At 33.0% G+C, this 22,431-nt stretch overlaps 3 protein-coding genes across 3 annotated transcripts; 1 reads left to right on the top strand and 2 right to left on the bottom strand.

The window, feature by feature from the left end:
- Positions 1-1,048: 1,048 nt before the first annotated feature.
- Positions 1,049-19,431, bottom strand: LOC105343250 (kinesin-like protein KIF2A). Its single transcript, XM_011450548.4, has 21 exons — positions 19,244-19,431; positions 11,606-11,700; positions 11,415-11,501; positions 10,935-10,983; positions 10,660-10,770; positions 10,272-10,419; positions 8,523-8,626; positions 8,186-8,348; positions 6,918-7,008; positions 6,522-6,588; positions 6,292-6,380; positions 5,818-6,035; positions 5,432-5,478; positions 5,222-5,310; positions 4,685-4,795; positions 4,496-4,563; positions 3,936-4,062; positions 3,635-3,736; positions 3,264-3,336; positions 2,823-2,885; positions 1,049-2,452 (listed from the first exon to the last, which is right to left on the bottom strand). Exons 1-21 carry the CDS (start codon positions 19,296-19,298, stop codon positions 2,376-2,378), a joined length of 2,034 nt encoding a protein of 677 aa, XP_011448850.1. The 5' UTR covers positions 19,299-19,431; the 3' UTR covers positions 1,049-2,375.
- Positions 13,147-14,921, top strand: LOC117685738 (uncharacterized). The gene is made up of 5 exons (XM_034460248.2): positions 13,147-13,420; positions 13,801-13,932; positions 14,024-14,143; positions 14,255-14,494; positions 14,604-14,921. Exons 1-5 carry the CDS (start codon positions 13,406-13,408, stop codon positions 14,865-14,867), a joined length of 771 nt encoding a protein of 256 aa, XP_034316139.2. The 5' UTR covers positions 13,147-13,405; the 3' UTR covers positions 14,868-14,921.
- Positions 14,666-18,800, bottom strand: LOC105319494 (uncharacterized). Its single transcript, XM_066067587.1, has 12 exons — positions 18,516-18,800; positions 18,125-18,277; positions 17,917-18,009; positions 17,722-17,811; positions 17,316-17,589; positions 16,927-17,209; positions 16,586-16,822; positions 16,331-16,407; positions 16,131-16,235; positions 15,818-16,032; positions 15,539-15,703; positions 14,666-15,410 (listed from the first exon to the last, which is right to left on the bottom strand). The coding sequence occupies exons 1-12, from the start codon at positions 18,701-18,703 to the stop codon at positions 15,137-15,139; spliced, it is 2,154 nt and encodes a 717-aa protein (XP_065923659.1). The 5' UTR covers positions 18,704-18,800; the 3' UTR covers positions 14,666-15,136.
- Positions 19,432-22,431: the final 3,000 nt, after the last annotated feature.

Genomic DNA, 22,431 nt, shown 5'->3' on the forward strand with positions numbered 1-22,431 from the left:
CATAAATAACACAGTTCTTGTTTCATATCTTTATTCATTAATGTGACCTTAAGTTTTCAAAGCAGTCAAAGATTCTAGAGTTGAATAAGAAACTCAACAAGCTCTTCAACTCGTCTTTCAATTCAGTGTCAAGTACGAGAACTATTTGCACACCTAAATAATACTCTCTTATCTGTCATGCATCACTTTTTCTTCTAACAAAACAAAGATGCTTTATGCACAATATCAAATACTTTTGTGTGGTGGTAATTATACAAAGCAGAATTTGTATATTAAAATCGTTTACATTATTCCATAAGTTTAAGACGAGGAAGGAACAAGATTTCTTGATTAATAAAATAAATTACCATACAAAAAAAAAAGATGAGACAACTCAGCAGTTTTAAGGGAAAAGGAAAACCTTGAACAACTACATGTTCGTGTTCTTATCATTTCTAAATTCTGTAAATGTACTGGAATGTTACATGAATGAACCTCTTCTCTATGTAGCATAATACATGAAAATCATTTTGAAAGATTTCACAAAATTAAAAAGAAAAAAAAAAACAATTACAAACCCTCTATCTAAAAGTAACAAAATCTATTGTTAGAAAAAGAAATATCTATTTTTTCGTATCACATGAAGGTTTATATACTATAATTAAATATTTTTTCCTACTCCTATTTGTTATGAAAATATAAATGAACAGTGGGTACACAGCCAAAGTTTTATATCAAAAGGATTAACACCCCACTAACCTCTTCTATTATAACTACCATGTTAACAAATTATAATGCTGAATATACAATATTAAAACAACTGAGGGGTTTTTTTGTATTCAAAATAATACAACTCTTTAAGCCATAAATATTCATTAAATACATATTCATTACCTTTGATAATTAGAACATGTAATAACATAGACATTGTCATGAAAAAGTACACTTCATTTACAATACAAGTGAATTATATACATATGGAAGAATATATGACATAAATGAACAGCTCATAGTTTTTAAATAAATGTACATATTTACAGACAAACAAAAACGTGAAAATATTGGGGGGTTTTCAGAATAAAATAAACCGCTCCTGTTTGTACTCTATTACAGAAATGATGTCTCTGCACAAAACAATATCAACAAAGCCTCTGTGAAGGATGAACAAGATGGGATGCTAATTAATCACATTAAAGAAAACAACAGAAAACACAACCAAATTTGCATCCATGAATATTCATACAGCCTCATTCTCCATGCAACAAAAATGTTATGGTTTATTACATTAAAAAGACAGGAGCAGGAAAAAAATTATATATATACATTTTTATTATTGCACATGTAAACCATGAACTTTTTATTTTAAAACACAAAATAAATCCAAAGTTAGTTTTTCTGTCTGGTTAGTTTTACAAGATTGCTTGCCGACAAAAATCACACGCCACAATAGAGAGGGAGGACACAGGAACAGTGGTTAAATGAACATGTATTCTGACAATTCATTTTTTCTTTCATTTTGAGTGCATGAGTCATGATAAATTCTGGCACTGATTAATACAGCCTCTAGAAAAACACAAAGAAATACTTGTACAGTATATTAAAAGTTGCTCATGGTAGGATGTGCAATATAAAACTAAAATAAGTCATAGAAAAACAATATTCTAGAGCCATGAACCTATTAGCATTTCATTTAGAAAATCTGCCAAATAAAAACAAAACTCTCTCTCTCCGTATCTGATTAAAATACATGTATGTATGAATGAATTCAATATAACCTGCATGTATGACTAGTGAGTTTTCTATGAACCTCTCTGTTTAAACCTCTTGATTATTTTTTTTTTAATTCTATAAAAATGCCCTACGAAAATCGACAAATGCTCTACAATAGAGATGATATACATCAGTATGGATTTCAGTGAAGTAAGAACAAGTATGGATAAGTGACCCTTTCATTCATGAAATTCATTCAACAAAATGGACACAACACTGACCAAACAACAACTGGCAAGTTCATCAGTTATATACTAGTTATCATGTACATGTGTATACCCACAGAAGACTAGAATTAGAACTACGTGAAGGAGAGCGAGAGAGAGAGAGAGAGAGATGGGAGGAAGAAGTGTTCAGAGACAATAAACCTATATGGAGTCTGATCTACAAGGCTATTTTTTTTTCTGTGATCACAGTCTAAGCTTGTTGTCAATGGTATCACTCTGCACAAAGAGTATGAGTGGGCTAATCTCTCCAAGGAAGCAAAATATAAACACAAAAATATCACAGATAGCAGGCATGCATACTCGGCACTCCTCAGGAGTAATCATAGGGAACTTGTCCAGATCCAGATGGTGGTTTCATTAGATTGATGTGTGAGCTCAGATTTTGAGAGTTTGGTTTGTTCACTTCTTCTTGCTCTTGATATTTTTGCTCAAAGTTTCTTCTTCTTGAATTTCTTTTCGAAAATTGGCTACTTTTTCTGAAAAGAGAAGAGGGATTTCATGCAATTATTCATCATCAGCACTCAATTTTACTCTTGTTTTCTGGTTTTATGTGGATCAAAACTGTCCGATTTAATCTGGTTTTATTAACATTCAATTCAAAGTTTGATAACTCAAACTAGTTAACCCACAACAAATGTTGGATATGCATCAATTTCTGACAAATTCAGTCTTCTTCTGTATTTTAAAACTTTATTTTTACTGGCTACGAGGGAAAAAGCAAGTCTAAAGTCCTGCCGGACAGCAATTGAATATACTGTTAATCAAATTTAGATTGACATTAAAATACATAGTGATAGCAATGACAAAATATAACACAGAAGTAAATGCCGTTGTGCTCCGACTTACCTCGTAACTTGGTCAGTGTTTGGATTTTCTTTGCTAAAAGGTTATCCAGCTGTTTAGCATATGCTACAATGAAAGATGAAATTCTAACTTATCATACAAAACAAACGAACAGCTTAGCTTTATGGAATTTAATTTGAGAAAAGCCTTTTATCAACAGTTTTGACATTTTTCTCAATACAATGTATTTTCTGCTGGCAATAGTGCTAACTGCCATAGTAAATCTATTGTATCTATATATTAATGATTTAAAAATCAGAATGTCAGTGTTATGATAAGTTTGAAATATACCAATATTTATACCAGTAATTGCCAATAGAAGCAAAAGACCAAAGTTGTTAAAAAGACTACCTAGAGGTATTAAAATTCATATCTAAGGAACATATTATACACATGTACAATAAGAAGTTGAGAGGGCAAAAATTCCCAGTAACATTTGATTACCTTCTACATCATAATCAGCTTCATCTGAATTCTTTGCCAGTTTCTTGTCTTCAATCAGCCATTTCTGTGTATTCTGTAGAAAGAAATAGGATGTCAAACATTCATATGCAATGGACTGCTCAAATACACATGATAGAGTGAAATGGGGACGAGAAAGAAAGTAGCTGTGTGTCAATCAGTCAGTAAAAAAATGTTTCTCATTCCTATATCATAAAAAAAAAAATGTTAAGTTTCTTTACACAGAAAATTAATTACCTCAATATACCATACTATGATTTAATTGACAGACAGACTGTGTATTTTACAATATTGTTACTTTTTAAGCATTCATACCCTATGTAATGCTCAATGTACATAAAACCCAGACAGACCTCTATGAGAGATTTGTGGTCGTCAATGATATCCTCCTCCATCTCCTGGATGTGATTGACAGCTTCATGGAATGTCAGCAGCTCGTCAGGGATCTCATCTTGCTGTAAACAAAGGACAAAATCATGTGTTACTCATATCAGTCTCAGTTAATATGAAGGACCTTCATACATGTAATACAGGTATAGAATGCTACACATTAAATTTATCTTCTTAAGAATCAAAGTCTGTTTCACTCTGACCAGTGTTTATAGATAAATGTTGTTGAAATTAATTGATGCCGGTTGTTGTGTTGGTTCTTACATTGGAGGTTTTGAGTTTGGCTAGATCACTGTTCTGTGGCGACATGGCTCCGAAGTTGATGTTGTTTGGCAGGGCTATTTCGGCTGGCTTCCCTTCTACCGGCCCCCCTGGACCCAGCTCCTTCACTCTGCAAGGAAACAAACATTTGGTGTCATTCAGAGATTCATGTACATGTTAGTATGTTTTAAAGAACAAAAATAATGTCCATTTCATATACACATTACTGTGGGATCGTGTAAATTTGTGGGGACCAATTTTTCGTGGATTGTGGGTTTTTTGCTTAAGCGTGGGGATGTAATTTCATGGATGCATCAGATTTCAGTTTCAGTGATAAAACTAACTCTTTCCAAATTTGTTTTCATCGAGGATGTAAATTTGTGGGGGAATGATACTAATAAATACCACGAAAATTGAGCCATCGCAAATCTTAATGATTCAACAGTAAATAAATCAATTGAAATGAAGATTTGAGCATTCTGCAGCGATTATTAATTTCTTTCACAGCTTTAGAAATATGTTTGTTCATGTTTCAGATACACAGTTTCTCTGCACATTCCTACCTGTCAGCATATCGTAGCGTGTTCAGGGTATGCTCACAACACGTCATCCCAGGTGATACCATCGCAATCTGTCAATGGTAACAAGAACCATAAACACTAAATATAGTAAACGGTTGTCTACGTAACATATATATTACACTTATACAGTGATTTATAATGCTGACAAGACAGGAGAAACAAGTCACTTACCATACAAGTCCGAGAATTGTCACCGATGAACGAGTCCCTGAGAACCTGCGTCAGCTTGCTGGCTCTGAATGGCTGGTACTCCCCTCGTCTGCTGAGAGCACGAATACACTCCTGTTGGTGGAGCAAATAATCACTGTCATAAGCACTGTGCATCACTTTGTCAAATATCAAGTACATATTCAAGTTTGTAAATTCATTCATTCAATGCCAATAAGCCTTATCATGTTAAAATCACCAAAAGAGCTTCACATGAATTTCACAAGAAGCTTCATGTGAAATTCACAGGTAATTTTTTGTATGAAATTTATGTGAAATTCACATATAATTTTTTTTAATGAATTTTACATTAAACTAATGTGAGGCACAATTGCTATTTTTACCAAGCATTGAATTACTGTCAAAAAGCACTGTGCATGATTTTTACATAAATCAAGTACTGAAGGCTGTAAATCTTTCTACTGATCAAAGAAATATAAACTGTTGGAACCCTATGCATCATAAAACTAACTAGTAATGATTCAAAGTGAAAGTGTATACCTTGAGAGCTAGGAGACTTTTATTAATTTCTGCTCCCTCCATTCTTGTCTGTCTGTCAGAACTTGAGGTATCAGCTCCTCGCTCATTACCTACGGGGAAATTTAGGTTAAATAAGAACACCTTAAACTCTGTGATTGATATCTTTTCAATGATTTTTAATGATTGAGGAAAATACACTTATCTCTAATGATATATCTGAAGTAAACATACCTGCAAGATCTATTAGTGAAAACTTTCCATGTAGTTTGTTCGTGTTCCTGGAATAAAATTGGTATATGAATATATTGCATTTGTCATAAACAAAAACCCTTTAAGTTTTGTAGCTGGTTTTCTTCATATTTCATTGATATGACAGTGACTTTTAACTGTGTTTATCTTAAAATTTAGCCCAAGTACAACTTACAAAACCACCATTGTTATGAACCATCATTGAAAGAGTTCATATTTCAAAAATCTGTAAGCTCTTTTTATTTACTGGGTCTTGACATTAATTCATATATACATGTACATGCATTTAACTGACTAAGGAAAACATCAGCCATGTCTATTAAACTTTTATGTATATATCAAATTGATCAAATAACAGGTAGACTGACTTTCTGCGAATGATGATCTGAAACACAGCATGTGAACGAGAAGAGTGCTGATTGGCTGAGGTCTGCCCCGACGTCCGAACGTTGTTTCCGTGCTGGATGAGTCGTAACACATCGTCCGCACTGTCTATCTGCTCTTCCTTAAGTCCGACCACATTTACCTGGCCTTTGTGATCTTCTAGCACACGCAGTTTGATTTTTTTGTTGAGCAAATCAAATACCTGTAAACCCAACGGATAATTGAAGGAATCAATAGACCAAAAAACAAATTTATCTGAATTTGTATTTTAGTAATATACAAGCAATGTGTGATAAAACAACCTATAATTGAATTGCTGTGCAGGGATTTTCTTTATAATGTATACACACATTAAAAACAAATCTACATGTATATTGTGTTTTTTCATTTGCTAGCAAAATTTAAAACTGAATGAATTTTTCAAAACCAATGCACTCATAAATGTACAAGTATCTCACCTTTCCACTGTAAATTTCGAAAAAGCTCGCACCAACTTGTAACTCCAACTTCTTATATTTTGTATTTAGGAGTCTAAAAACATCTCGAGCTGGAAAGAATTTCAATAGTGCAGATTTATGTTCTATGTGTTTTAAATAAAGTTTATGACTATAAACATGTACATAAAATCATAAGGGTTTTTAATACAATTGATCCAAATTTGTTTGTAAAACAAGAGGTAATTACTTACCAGCTAAGCAGTAAATTCCTTTTGCACAGTCTTGCTGGCCTTTAGATGAGAAGTCTCCTCCCATTGTCTGAAACATCGAAGGAATGATATATAAAAATTGTTTACTTATTGTTGAAATTTATACCAGTAAACATTAATCTAGAATTCTAAATTTTGGAAAAGAGCATCACAAACAATGTTTGCTACTAATTCATGCATGCAATGCATTCATGCAAGTTATTTTTGACCAAAGAGCAAACCAAAGAAAAACTGGAAAGATGACGATAAAATCATTTGATATGAAAAGTGAAACCTTTTTAATTATTATTGAAATGTACATAGGAGTATGTACCAGAGAGAAGGGCCGACTAATAGTCTGTTCTTGTTACATCAATATTAGTACTGAGGTAGACTCACGTGTGTCTTTCCACTTCCTGTCTGGCCATAGGCAAAACATGTTGCCATGCCTCCTTCAAAGATACACTCTACAAGAGGCTTAGCTGTGTACCTATAATGAGTAAGGGAGGATATAAATATCAAAATATAGTGTATGTGACAAATCACTGTGCACTAATTATGGTCTAAAATGAATCCAGTCACATTTAATTACAAAGTTTTATTATGGCTAGAGAGAAATTATGTGCAGAAACTGTTATAGATGGAAAGGCCAGCATACGCTCTAAAGATGATAAATTAGTTCAAATCAGAATTTGTATCAATTAATTTTTATTAAAATGTTGTAGAATCAATAAGAAATGTAAAAAGCAATTTTTATTACTCTATATTTATTGATACGGAATTTCATAAACCGATCCAAAAGAATAAATGGAACAGAATATTTAACATTACAGAAAGTTATATTTGGAAAAATGTATATATGTCTAAAATTAAGAGTATGTATGAGAAAAGAATATCAGAATTTAACTACAAATTGTTACATGGTATTCTGAACAACAATGCTTATGTAAGTAAGTGGAATAAGGATGTATCCCCACTATGTGAAATATGTGAAGATGAAGAAAATATTAAACATTTACTATATGACTGTAAAATTATCAAGACTATCTGGGAGATGGTCAGCTCCTTTCTAAAATTTGATATTACTTGGAAAATTATTGTACTTGGATTCTATGCTGAAGTAAGCGACAAAACATTGCTTTTAAACAACCTAATAGCTTTTATTACCTTTAGTATGTATAAATATAAGATGAAATGTAGATTAAAGGATGAGAAAATGTCAGAGAAAAACCTCTTATTTAGTTTGAAAAGTAATCTGTGTATGCAAAATACCGATACTGTTCTAAAAATGACTGGTTGTACTAGAAATGATATTTACTACGATATAGGTGACTATTTGTAGACACTAAATGTGCGATGTATGATGATGATGATGATGATGTAATAATGAATATGTGAATGTTTTTAATAAAAGAAAAAAAAAAATATTTGTTGGGAGTTCTAAAAATAATTATTATTTTCCATCTGAAAGTGTACAAGTCTGTAAGCACAAGTACTGCACAAGTACACTAATGCTATAAATGCAGATCTTATGCTTTGTTTGGAACAAACTCTGCAACACCTCATATACTCATGTACATGTTTTTCACTAGTTCATAAGGTAACTATTTAGTATTCTGACTGTATTGGGGGGGGGGGGGGATTAAAAGAGTTTTCAAACAATATACCTGTAAACCATTTCATTTGTGGAGTTCTCATCAAATGCATAGTCGAATCGGAAGGTTTGGTTTTCTAAGTACTTGGTTAAGTCCACTTTAAGTTTGGGTTCATGTACAATGGTACATTCCTTGTTTGGAATGGTTAACACATCAACATCCTTTTTTGTGAGCTCTGAAAAATAAAAAAAAGAACTGTTCAAGTAGACATTCAATTATTCAAATCAAATAAATTCTTTTCCACTCACATTTTCATTCAAAGCTGTTTTCATTACCAAATAAAGAAGTTTTTACATGACACTGTTCACCAAATAAAAAGATTTTTATCAGAAAAACACTCATTACTGACCTTTTTTGTTTAGTGGACGTTTCCTGACACATACACAGATTTGATGATTGACAATGGGGTCGGAAGAGGTCAAGGGTCGAAATTCCAGGCCGGCTCTGTATTCTCTGTAAAATATAAAGATTAAAAATCAATCTCAAGGAATTTTTTTCATAACAAATAACAAGATATGTAATTTATGAATACAAAGTGTAAACATTAAATATTCAAATGCATACTACAGTAAAACACGCTTATAACGAAGTCCCAGAGATGTTCAATTTTACTTCGTTATATGCGTAATTCGTTATATCCGTCAAGTTTACAACACGTAACAAAGTCATGGGGAACTAAAATCACTTCGCTGTAAGCGTCAATTCATTATAAGCGGGTTTGTTATAGCCGTGTTTTACTGTATAATAGAGTTTCCTTTGTATTATTGCATATCATTTTCAATACAGACAGAAATTATACAAAGAAATCATATAGTTTATGCACGGTACAGTTAGATATATCTATAACAGTTATTTCAATTTATATCCATGCAATCTCTGTATAGGTATTAATTAATCAAAGGAGTCCTTGGTCTGGCCGAGAGCAGAACTGTCAATACTCCTCTCCACTGTAGCAATATTACATGCTATTGATTAAGGAAGTGAGGGTGGCTCCTTGTCCAATCAATAATCAATAAATAATTAATAACCCATATCTGGGTCCAGCAATTTAATGGAATATATGATCTTAGTTATCGCCATGTGTTTCAATTGATTTCCATCTGAACTTAATATTGTAAAGCAAGTACTTCCTTGTATATATATTATACTAATAAATGTGGGCCATCTTTTCATTTGAGTGGCTTGTTTACAAATTCAAAAATAAAACGGTTATCACAAATTAATCTTTATTCAAACAAAATTCTTTAATCTTATCTCAACACACTTTGTTACTTCATGAATAATAAATTGATAGTTCAATTTATTTCAACATTTCTGAGATGGATATCAAATCATATTGTTCTACACCTGGAAAATGTCAGTTTATATAGATTATTTGTACCAAAATTCATGATTTTATACCACATTTTACAAAATATAGATTTTTTTTTTTTTTTTAAATCTTTGAAGAGATTGCATTAACCTACACCACAGAAGTTGACAAACTGTACATACATGTATGTAAGGACTTGGCTGCAGAACTATTGCTCCACGGAAAATTTAGGTTGACGAACTGTGGAGTAACAGATCCATCTATATTTATTGCGCATAAAAACTGTATATTTATTGCGCATAAAAGATTGAATATTTATTGTGCACAAAAAGCTGTGCATGGTTTCCGCCTAATCTAGGAATAAATTCCTGACACATTTTACTTTAGATATCATTAGGGTGTTCAGGAAAATGTTTGAGGCAAGTTGAGTGGTAAATCAGTTGTAAAATATCTCAGTAATTTTTTTTGGTATGAAAATATTTACAAACTATATTCCCAAATTGGCTATTAATGAACCTAAGACTCTGCAGCTACTAGTAAGAACTTCAATTCAACAACTTTCACATTTACTACCACTGCACACAAAAATTGTTTTCAAATAACCTATTAAAAAATTTAAATTATTTAGAATAACATATGGTGACAACAGACAACAATTGAATCTGACGACACTCTTCCCATTGCATTGTGCTTCTTTAGCATTGTGTATCCCGAGAACACAAGCGCAATGCCTTGACAAGTAGTGACACACCTATTTGAACATGTTAAACAAGAAGGCAAACTCACTTGATCATGGCCTGGAACTCCCAGTTTGGATCTGCTGTGTCAAAATGCTGTTCGTTTTGTTCCTTGATTGCTAAATGTTTGGCTCGTCTCTCGTCTCGCTTCTGTTGAATTTTCTCCACTTCTTTCACACAGTTAGACTTTCTTCGAGCTGGAAAAATCAAGTACCCAAACATTTTAAATCTAGACAAGTGGATCATATTAAACACATGAAAATTAAAAAAATACCTTTGTGAATTCTTTTCAATGATGAAGATACATGTAATCCAGTGTAATAAACTAATCATTTTAACAAATTCAATAGAAGTTTGAATTTTAAGGAGTTTCCCTTCAATCACTTTAAATTGTAATATAAAACCATAGATTTCTGGTTGTATTAAACATAACCTACCACCCGGTGCTGCTTTGGGGTCCACCTTGGGTTCAGCATGGCCATTCTGGTTTGCTACTGACGATCTGGAATTTGCTGCATAGCTTTGACGTGACTTAGCAGAGGATGGTGCTGGAATGAAAATGAAGTTAACAGTTAGAGGATAGCAGATATATTGTAATATTTTCATCACTTTTTTTCCAGCCTTCATCTTATAAAACAAGAATAAATCTTTCCAGAAAGAGCATTTGAAATCTATTGTAATTTTGAAGAAAAGTTGAATGTAAAAGTTGTACCTTTTCGAACAGCTTTAGGACCATCGCCTGCATTAGGAATTCTACTACTCTGAAATAATAAGAAAAATTTTTAATTTTACATACAAAATTGTTATCTTCGAAATGGCAAAGACTTCTAAGCAGTACAAAAACAAAACTTTCATTTAGTGAAGTCGGTGAGCTTCACTTCACTCAAACCTACTTCCCAAGCAGTGTCATTATATAGGACTAGCATAAAACTTTTTATCTAATAAGACATCATTTTTCATTTAATGGGTTTCCACCCCATCAAAGATTTTACTCTGGACTAATGGTCCAAACTGATTCACAAATCAGAAGGCAAAGACTTAGCAGAAATTAATACTAAAAAAAAAAAAAAGCTCTTTAGCTGCATTTAAAAAAAAATAATAATGAAGGACCAATCCATCAAATCATAAGTGCTCATTGAAAGAATTAAAATGGACATTTTATTAAAATATTCGTATATTTATATTGACCAACCTTTGAAGACTGGATTTCTCGGTTGCTTGGGGGAGGCTGTGCTGGAGCAAAGTCAGGATTCAAAGAGAAGATGGCCTCTACTTCAATCTATAAAAATACATAGAAGGGGAGTTTAGAGTTAATATTTTAAATGCAATGAAGTAAACTAAATGTATTTAGTATCCATTTTAGTCAAAACTATAATGAAATACCTCTTTCCCCTTGGTTTCTCCTTTCTCAAACCACTCTACTGTTACACTTCTTGCTTCAGGATTTAGTCCACTAATAACAGCTGAATGAATGCGACCTATATAATAAAATAGAGACATTTGTATGCATTATGCTTAAAAGCAGCTTTGAAATAATAATAATTTGTACACATTGATCACTTTCACGCTTGTATTCAATGATTTCAAACTAGTACTATTCTATTATTTCAATTAACACAATGACTTATTTGTGATGCGTAGATACATGAAAGAATCTTCTATGTGTTCATCTTGCATGTAATACATATTGATAGAACCTTACCACATTTTACTTACAAAAATCAAGTGAACTAAGCTTGTTGAACAGTTTATATCATAGTCACATGGATAAGTTATTTTATACTTAACCATTTTACTAGTTTTGACCTTGAATTGAAATAAATGGCCTTGAACTTTACAAGACATTGACTATAAAAAGTCTGAAAGCAAGAGTCTGTGTATCTTGTTCAGTTTACAAATCTTATTGGGAGAAAGGTTTAAAACTGGTAATTAGAACTTGGCCAACTTTTTAAAATTTTCATCTACCAGCAGTTGCTAATCAGTAAACATAATTATAATTATAATTATAATTATAAATTTCTCCAAGTTCAGAGCGACCTCAACATTTTGATTGACAGCTTGGAGAGTTGAGAACAAGGGAGATAGTATTTGAGTGACTCAGAACTTTTGATCAGCTAATGAAAAAGTAGTTTATGTCAGTTACATCGCATTTAGTAAAACTTTTGCGATTAAGAAGGGGCTCGGTCGCTTTACTCCCTGTGCCTCCTTCTAAAATTTTACATAATAACATGATCTAGCTATTACAGGGTAGGACATCAAGAAGTAAGAACAAAAAAATATATACATTAATATTGGAGAACTAACATTCAGAAAAAAGCAATAACGATACACTGGTATATATACTAATATAGAGTTGTGACACTAACTTTGGTACATGTATGCATTCTATTTACATGACTGAAGAAACAAACAAGGTTTGATCTGTGGTGTTACCCTCAAAATATTCTGTATTACTTGTACTATATGTACATTTTTATTTGCAAAAAGCAATCATATGTAACTTTTACACAATGAAGATATCAGGGAGGAACAACAGAAATAGAGCTTTGGATTATCCTAATTCAAACAAGTTCTCTCTTTTTGGTTAAAACCAATTTAACTTTCAAAGATAGTTCTGTTTTGACAATTTTATGTCTAAACATACTATCACAACAAGTTGTGAGAAACTAGGTTTTTTAAAGGTCACTTGTGGCTTGATGGCTGAATGGATTCCCAGGACATAAACTTCATTCATGATATATTATCACAGATTGGAAAAAGGAACTTATGACAATACAGTATAAAACTTATCAGTCTCATATTTCAAGCTTTCTTTAGTTGTTACTACGACTGCACATTACTTGACACAAATTTCATCATTATAATAACCTCTTTTCCTAAAAATCATGAAAAAAAATAATGATAACCTAACATGTCCTTTAAAGCAATATAAGCTGTCGGAGGCGGTAATTTTAAGAACACAATTTTATGCCGTCAATTAGCAGATAACAACCAGTAATGCATATTCTGCAAATAGCAGTTACCACAATCTGTTGTAAATAAACATATCCATGCGATAAATCGATTGTTTGTTTGAACTGACCACCTTTGCAACCATCGCTAATTACTATTCGGGACGGGATACGGGAATAGCCGAATATAAAGTAGCGCGTGCAAGATGCTGGATCTATCAATAAATCGAAGATGGACGACACAGAGGTAAGTAATGAATCAACACTTTAACAATTTTTGAACGTGAACTCTTCATAGAATTGCTTAAAAACTTAAATATTAGCCGCAAAACATACGTTTGCATGAAGTGAAAATAGAACGTTATTTGCATACATCAAGGGGCCCTCGAGGGGGTTTGCTATCTTTGATTCGATTGCGTACAAAAGACCCTGTACAGATAATTGTGCGATTTCTTTTCATTTATATTCCAATTTGTGTATTTTTGTTTTGTATGCCATGAATTTCAAAACAAAATAAATTTTGACTGGAATGTTCATTTGTTAAATGCAAATATAATAACATTTACTTTGTATTTTATTGGGAAAAATCTGTTATAATAATATTTCATCTTTAAAATGACTTTGTAGTATTCAGATGGGTCAAGATCAAGAAGCCTTTCCCCAAATCCAGTCAGTACCTCAGATGAAGAGGTTAGAACACCTATAAGGCAGAGGAGAGGTCGTGGTAGGGGCAGACAAACTGCAGTTCGTCGTACTGGGGTAAGAAAACAGTATCAGATTAACCTTTTAAAAAAATTAAACAAGAAAAAATTAAAAATAACAACAGTGACTGTTCATTTAATACTTCTAGGCTCCTCGAGTTAGAGGACAGGGAAGACGCAGAGGATCGAGACAGAGGGTTCAGCCAGCTGGCATGAACAGGCTTGAATTGGCAGCACAGGCTAGGCGTGACAGACAAAGTCAACTTGAGGTATATACAGGTCCAAATAAATCAAATTACAAAAAGTTTGAAAATGTTTATATTTGACCTGCCTTCAAAAATTAGAAAAATTTTCTTTCAGTTTATGCTACTTTATTTTAGGAATGTATTTCCAAAATGGACCTTTCCGCTCTGAAGAAGACCCTCAAGTTAGTTTGTATGAAGCAGCCCTCACTATTGATTGATGTCCTAAAGTCTACTGATGGAAATGGGGATCCAGCGCCGGGAAATATGCCTGCAGTTCCAAGCTGGTGTACCTGCAATAGCTGTAGGGAGATGCCTACCGAGAGGGAAAAAGTGTGCTGTGGGAAAATTCCCGATAACTGCCACTCAAAATTAGCTGTAAGTTTTCACTTTCAAAAAACTTCATGTAAGCATTAAAAATCTTTACATTGATTAAAGAAAACTGACCTTTATTTACTTAACTACCACATCATTTCATTTTCTTTAGGATTTCTATACAATAGTCCTTGATGAATTGGTTCTAGAAGTTGCCATGAGGTGTAGAAATGATGCCTTAGCAGAACCCAGAGACAATGACTACAACAGAGCACATCGGCACACAGCTTACAGACAATACATTATGTGGATGCACGGTCGCCTAGGAGCTGGAAACCGAAAAGTTATTCCAAGCTGCTGTGTGTGGCGCATTCGTGACAGATATCCCGAGCCTTCCAGTCAATATGTAGGATATATTGAGGGAATCCTTGATTAAAGTACAGCTCGACTCTTATTTGGTTGTTAGATCATTCACATCATTTATTTTTACACTGAATAAAATAATTAACTACATAACTTTTTCTTTTTGGCACTATGAAAAACATCAGGAAGAGCTGAGATATTTGATTACTATAATAGAATATATCATGAGATTGTCAAAATTTACAAGCATGATTTACAAGATTACTGACAGTGGATTATCCCAAAATTTACAAGCATAATTTACAAGATTACTGACAGTGGATTATCCATAACAAAGACAAATCAGTTCTCTTGAATTTGACTCTCGGACAGAAATCGAGACTTCTTCTCTGCCACTAAAGATGCTGTTGGAGGTGGAGGGACAGGAGCTAGGGTCTCCGACACAAGTCTTGGATCACCTACACTAAGCGTAACTGGCCTATTCATGCCCACAGGGTCGATGATTCTGTTCTGTACACAGAGTTTCAAAATATCGGCTACATATGGGTACTGCTTTTCCTGTCGCACTGGGTAGGCAGACCATCGACCACTTTTTTTACTATAGTACCGCTGATGTCTAAAGTATAAAATTCAATCTGTTTAATCATATATTTCACAGTACAACCTATAGTAAGCAATAATGACTCTTTAACATCACATAAATGAGAATTGAGAAAGTGTGTAAAACCTTTTGAGAAAACAAACCTTAGTGATCCGTCTTTTGTTTTGGCAGCCTCTCTATCACAGTTGGCATTGTGGTCTAGTGCTGCAACAAGATTTCTTGCTCTGTACACCGGAGGTGTGTACGAGTGTCTCTTTGACGAGTACTTTAAAATCAGGTTTTGAAAGTTTTCTAGAGATGCTGTACTCCTGTGAGAAATAATCAAATAATGATATTTTCATTTCAAAGGAAGTTTTGATTCACCTATGAAATACAAATCAAAATAGTGTTTTAAAGTGAGTAAAGTTTAATTTGATATATACCTGCAATTAAGGTAGTAAGGAATCTTCTTCAAAAGTCTTTTGTCGCGGACAATGTCACGTACAGCGACATGGGCTGGGGATCCTGCCTCAAGCCAGTCTTTGTCCCTTTCCTCTGTCAAAGGACCATGCTGGCATGAACTTTTCGCACCTGCTCTATAGGGTAAAATCCATTCATGCTCATTTACCACATGGTGCATGACTCCAAACCAAATGCCCTGAAAAGAAGGACAGGAACAGTTTAAAATGCTGTTTAACTCATATTAAACCGATAACTGATGACATGAAATCTAGTTTACTAAATAATCAAACTTACAATAAACTCTTCCTCTGTATTTGCAACGGAGGAACAGAACCAAAAATGGTTAACTATCTCCCTTGTCCACTGTAATATTGGTTTTTTGGATTTTTCTTGCCCAGCCTGAAAATAATAATAATGTTACATTTAGTTTATCAACTTCATTTTTGATTTTCTCAAAGTCATCATTCTTATTTTAACAAACTGAATTGTCTTACCTTTATTATTTTTTTCCCTAGATTTTTAGACCCGTGCCATATGTCAAAAGAATGCTTAATTTCTGGGTAATCTTTTTCTGAAATAAAAAAAAAATGTTGAAACAAGATTTATGGTACAAATGACAACATTATAAAATGTACTACTAAATAAAGTCAAAAGTATTTTTCATTGAATAATTTTACTGGTATAACATGTTAGTTGTATTTCTATACCCAACTAATAAGCTTAAACAATGAATTTACGAAAGCACTTACTCATTAGTGCTTCAACCTGTACATGTGCATCTGTTACAACTTCTACTACATGTAATCCTTTTTCAAAAAGAAACTGCAGACCTTTTTGAAAACATGCTTTTTCAAGGATGGCACTCTTTCTTCCTGTCATTCTCTTGTCCATTGTCACTACGCACAGTATTTTATGGGTCTCGTTTTCCATAAACGTGTACGTGCAGTACTGTGCAGAGTGACCTGGACTGTCCATGCGACCATCTCCTATACAAAAAATTATTTTTAGATGCATGTAGTTGAAAGGCTTGTCATTATAAAGGGTCAACAACATACTAAACTTATTTATAAAGCATTTAGACTATACTAACCAAGAACAACAATATCTTTGCCTCTGAATTCTTCAAAAATTTCATTTTGGTGGTTGGTCCAAATTTCTTCAATTGAAGGAGTTACATATGTTCTTTGGATTTTAACAAATGAAGAAGAAGACAGGATAGGAAGCTTCAGGAACTTAGCAAACAGGGCAATCTTTTGGAAGTTGTTTCCAGAGGCCAGTAGTGCTGCTGAAAGCAACACATCTCCACTGTGGACCCGCCTGTTTAGAAGTGGTTGCGAACACCATTTGTGAACCTCATGGTTGTTTGTGCAGACCTAAAATGACACTTTGATACCTAGTTGTGGAAACCGGAAAGTAGATATATTATAATATATTTTTTTTATTGAAATATTTTTTAAGCAAAATTAAAATTTGATTTACCCATCTTAGGTACACTGCTGAAGATACAACTTCTGATAAAATTTCCACCTCAGCCTCACACTCTCTCACACTGCAAATTCTAGGCACTTTAGTTTCTGCCAAGGCAACCAATGGGTTTAGATAGACCATGGCTGGGTGATCATTAATTAGCTGGTTTATCTCATCATGACTCCGGATCACTTGCACATTACACTCAGAATGTCTAACTACACTTTCTTCCTCCTCTTCATTTTCTTCTGGATCCGACTCCTCTGAGATTATGCCATGATCAAGTCTTTAGTAAAAAACCAAAATTGAATTGTTATCTTTTGGATAAACAAATATCTTGTATTATTTCCTCTAAAATATTTCTAATAATTAACACTTTTTATCTGTACTTAAACTTTGTACATATTATAATAATTACTTAAATGATAGATGAAAGCTAGGCTCATATTCTTCATCTTCAGAGGAGTCATCCTGGTCACAAGTCAGTTCTGAGGCACTCATTGTAATTCTACAATAGAAATTACATAAAATATTGAAATCAATAGAATCAATAATACATTTAATAATGATTAAATTCAGAAACAATTGATTCAAATTTAATGCTTTTAGATACCTAAAAGGATCCATAAAACTGTCTGAAAGTTGCTTAAGTCTTTTCGTTCTTGGTTGTGCAAGTTCCTCAATGCCTGACATAGCACTTTCTACACTGAAAATATTTTGTTATTCTAAGTTTACAAAATCATTTTTTTAATCCTTGATTAAATATTTCTCAAAATTGAAATGTCACTCAAGTGCTACATGAATAGCTATTAAAAACTTACTCTTTTCCAACTTCATCTGGTGAAATGTCCGATAAATCAGATTCCACCACACACATTTTCTGTACAACTGATGGACCAGGCGTTGACGTAACACAAGGAATAAATTCATTTCGCGCAGGTACTCTGGTCTCATTTCCTTGAACATCTTTGTAACTAAAAAAAATAATGAAATGCATGTAGGCTATTTTCCCCTTCCGTGCCTCACAAAGTTTACACTACCGAATGACTGACGAATACCTTTGTTTACTATGTTCATCTACACCAACAATCACTGAAATCGCGTTAATAAACATGAAAGATATGAAGAACTTAAGTGTTAATAATATTTCAAGCAACAATCTTGAAGAAAATGGGCTTATATACATCTCATATAAACAATGTTTACACTTACTTATCAAGCAGCATCTTTGCAAGTTCGATATTTGTTTTCAAACACAATTTCGTCCGTAATTCCGTCCAGCGATCATACTGATCTCCGATATAGATTTTGTTTTTGTTAAGTCTGGCATTTGCTTCTTTTTTATTCCTCTTTCTTGCTGAATCTGTTAGTTTTAACTTCGCTCCACGTTTTCCCGACATCTTTTTTCATCACCTCCGACTATCTACGCATGCGTATCCCAGTGTCCGAGTGTCTGACCTAGGGTCACTTGCATATTTCTGAATACGTCAGTGAAATATTGTCTTGCAAGACAAAAATTCTCGCTGAGCATATTTTCACGCATTAAACGAGTTTAAGACTTAATAGCTGGTAGCATCATTTTGATCTGTAATGTTTTAATGTGGCTAAATTGTTTTAGAGGGCTTTCGGCGATTGAAAAAAAATACCGTCGCCGACAGCTTATATTGCTTTAATATTAAATTTCCATATAGATTACAATCACTTTTCAAGAAATTAAGTTTCGAAACTTTTAAAGAATTCAAAATTTAGGACATCGTAGTTGTTTATTTACTTCACAAAAGTACTTTTTCCAAACACCCCTTAATTGAATTGCAACTATTTAATCAAGTTTCATTAAATTCCGATCAACTTAGTCATGCAATTTTGAAACGAACCCAATTTTATTTCGTCTGCCCCGTTTTAAATCGAGTTAGCAACGGCGCCGACTGGTTAATACTTACCATCAGTTCGTTGAATGTCGACATTGACACCAACTTTAAGGCTTCCCAAATCCATGATTCCTTTAAAAATTTACCACCGATGGTTTAATTCGTAAAGATTTCAAAGAAGTACGAAAACTTTTACTCTTTCTCGGGTTCACATGTCATTAATTCATCAATCCGTTTACGAATTTCAAACCAGATGTACGCATGCGCAGGATGTTAAAACGTTTTGCTGAACTCGATGTAGATCTATTGACACACAAGGGTTGTCTTTCTTTTATCCTTTGAAATTCGCGTAAAATCAATCTAAAACTTAAGGTGGCTCTATACACCCACAATTTATTTCAATTTTCAAAAGTATACTTATCAAATATTAAAATGATGATAGGGATACTATTGGTATTTTAAAAGAATTCTTTAATATTTGTCCGTGTTTTTGTTTTTAATAATTTTTAAAAAGTTAACTATTAACAAATTGAGAGAACATTTTTTGTCATATGATGGATATTTTCTTAAGACATCTTAAAAAATATAACACCTCTTAAAATTCAAAAATGTTATTATTGCATTTTTTTTAGTATTTCCCCAAAACATAATTTTTCATATTTTCTTACTCTGTTCACAAATCATCTGAAAAAGCTGCTTGATGTTATAAGAAATTGTATTTTAATAAATGTGACATAATAAAATTGAATGAAAATCATTGCAAATAATAAAAAAAAAATATTTTAAATTTTATTTGGTATGAAAGTTCCTCAGATAAGAGTTATCGTTCCTAAGTCCCAAGGCCCAAACATCATCGGGGACTTTTCATTTCTGAGTTGAAGAAAATTTCCTAAATATCATTTTGGAATGATAAATAAATATACATATTTCATTAAAGGCATATATAAGTGATATAATTCGCTTTAATGCAAAAATAAGTCAAATAAATAAAGGGGAAAATTAACTAATAGGATTTATGTATCCCAACCTGAGAGAAATTCAAAGCCACCCTCCCATCCCCTTAAGGTGGTAAGGAACATCTGTCAATATTAATGTGGATTAAAATATATTATAATTGAAATACTTTCACCGGTTTAGAATTTTCTTTAACAGTATTCCACCAAAAAATACGTTTTAGAAAATTTTGGAATGTTAAAATCAAAATGTTTACCGTCCTCAACGAGATTCGAACCCATGATATATAGGTTTGAAGTGAACCCACTCACCCACAGCGCTACGCTGTAGCTAGTATGTCGATGATGGGAAAGAAACTATTTAAAAAACTATACTTAAATTTATTGTTTATTTCGATTAATATTACAACACATCGTGAAGGTGTCACTTACCACATTACTTGCAAGTAATGAATTTTCCAATTATGAAATTCAATCTATTCATTTAACAAATTTTTCAAAAGAACGGTCCCCACACAATTTGCCTCAGTTTAAATCAGCCAGTACTTCCAGGTTTACTTTTTTGTGCACTGCGTCATCAAAAAAAAAAAAAAAAAAAGGAGGATTATTTTTCCACCTTTGGATTTTTGAAATAGCTAAACACATGCTAGTCACTAGTAACAATTAATATAGTCATTAATATTATTGACACTTATTTTTTTTTCTCTGAATGTACGTTAAATAGAGTCGATTTGTCGAACATTCAATGCAAATGCATCCCATTCTTGTATATTAAATGGGGGGGGGGGATAAAGATCGATACATTTAATTGTAGACGACATCTTAGCATACAACAATTTTTAGCGCATTTCTGGTAATATAATTTAGATGAATTAAAAGGCTTGTTTGAAAAAATTTCCGTAACAAAGGCTGGTAAATAAATTTTGTCAGCTTTGAACATTGTTAATTTATAATTTAGATGTCTTCGTTTTATGACATAACGTATCCCACCCAGTTTCAATATAAAGAGATTCCTTAGAAGCAAAAATTTGTAGACCAATGACTATTCTTGCTGCAACCAATTGTACTTTTTTCTAATTTAATATGTAAACGGTGTGACCGTTGGACCGAGCGCAGATTTATCACAATGCAGTTTGATTGTTGTGTGATAAAATCTATTTAAAACGCACACAGTAGGATCCGCCTGCCTGGTTGCCTACTCAAATCATTAAACTAAACGTCGCGTGCTCAGCTGTCTACATTATGACGTCATATATCAGATGTAAAACGTTCAAGTTTTGTCTGCGGAAATAGCCGAAGAGAGTTACGCGATTCCAATTTTTTTTTATATTTCTTTCATTGTTCATCAATTTGATTCATATGAATGCCGCTGTCATAAATTTGAATACTTTATTCAGTATCTAAAAGATCAGTTCCTTGACGTTAATGTTTTTATTTTCCATCTGATAATTTGATAAGACATACATAGAAAAAGTCGTGTTTCTTGATTGAAGCACTATTGAAACTTATCTGGTTTCCTTTTTAATTTCTTTTTATTCAAATTACCTTCTATTGAAACACTGGAACTTATTTAATCCAGTTCAGGGGCAATAAACATCGATTAGTACTAGTCAATCAATGATCGAACTAACTTTAACAAAAAAATGGCTGCCAATATGGCGGCGCCCAGGGCTGGAAGAATTTTTTTTTGGCCTTAGTACCCCTGATTCAACTTTCATTTTTCACTGATTTTCTTATATATACGTGTTACCATTAATCCTCGCTTCGCGAGGCGGGCTTCGCCCGCCTCTCGCTGCGCTCGGTATTATAGGCAATAGAAGAACAACCTCCTCGTACATCAGATTCATATACATATATATTCTAACTGAGGCCATTTAAACAATAAAATGTTTCCTTTGGTGATTCATTCGGGACATGAAGGTAGCGACATTGCAGAAGAAATACATAACCCGCATTAGCAGATTTCAGTCTGGCTGTTTCTATAGAGCTATGTATGAATTAACCATAAGTTTCCGTAAGAAATAGAGGAAATAGTACTTAATAGATGTAAATATATTTATAATGATGTGTACAATAGTGATAATGGTTTGCGTTTTAGTTTACACTTGAGGTTTTTCATTATTCCTCTCTTCTTTTTTTCTCATTAGCTACCGGTATAAGATTACATTGTATCTATATGCGTGTATATATTGTCCAGGCGAGATCCTCAGAAAAAAATGACACCTAATACCGAGCGCAGCGAGAGGCGGGCGAAGCCCGCCTCGCGAAGCGAGGATTAATGGTAACACGTATATATAAGAAAATCAG

The sequence above is a fragment of the Magallana gigas genome, chromosome 7, assembly GCF_963853765.1.
Source record: "Magallana gigas chromosome 7, xbMagGiga1.1, whole genome shotgun sequence".
NCBI lineage: Eukaryota > Metazoa > Mollusca > Bivalvia > Ostreida > Ostreidae > Magallana > Magallana gigas.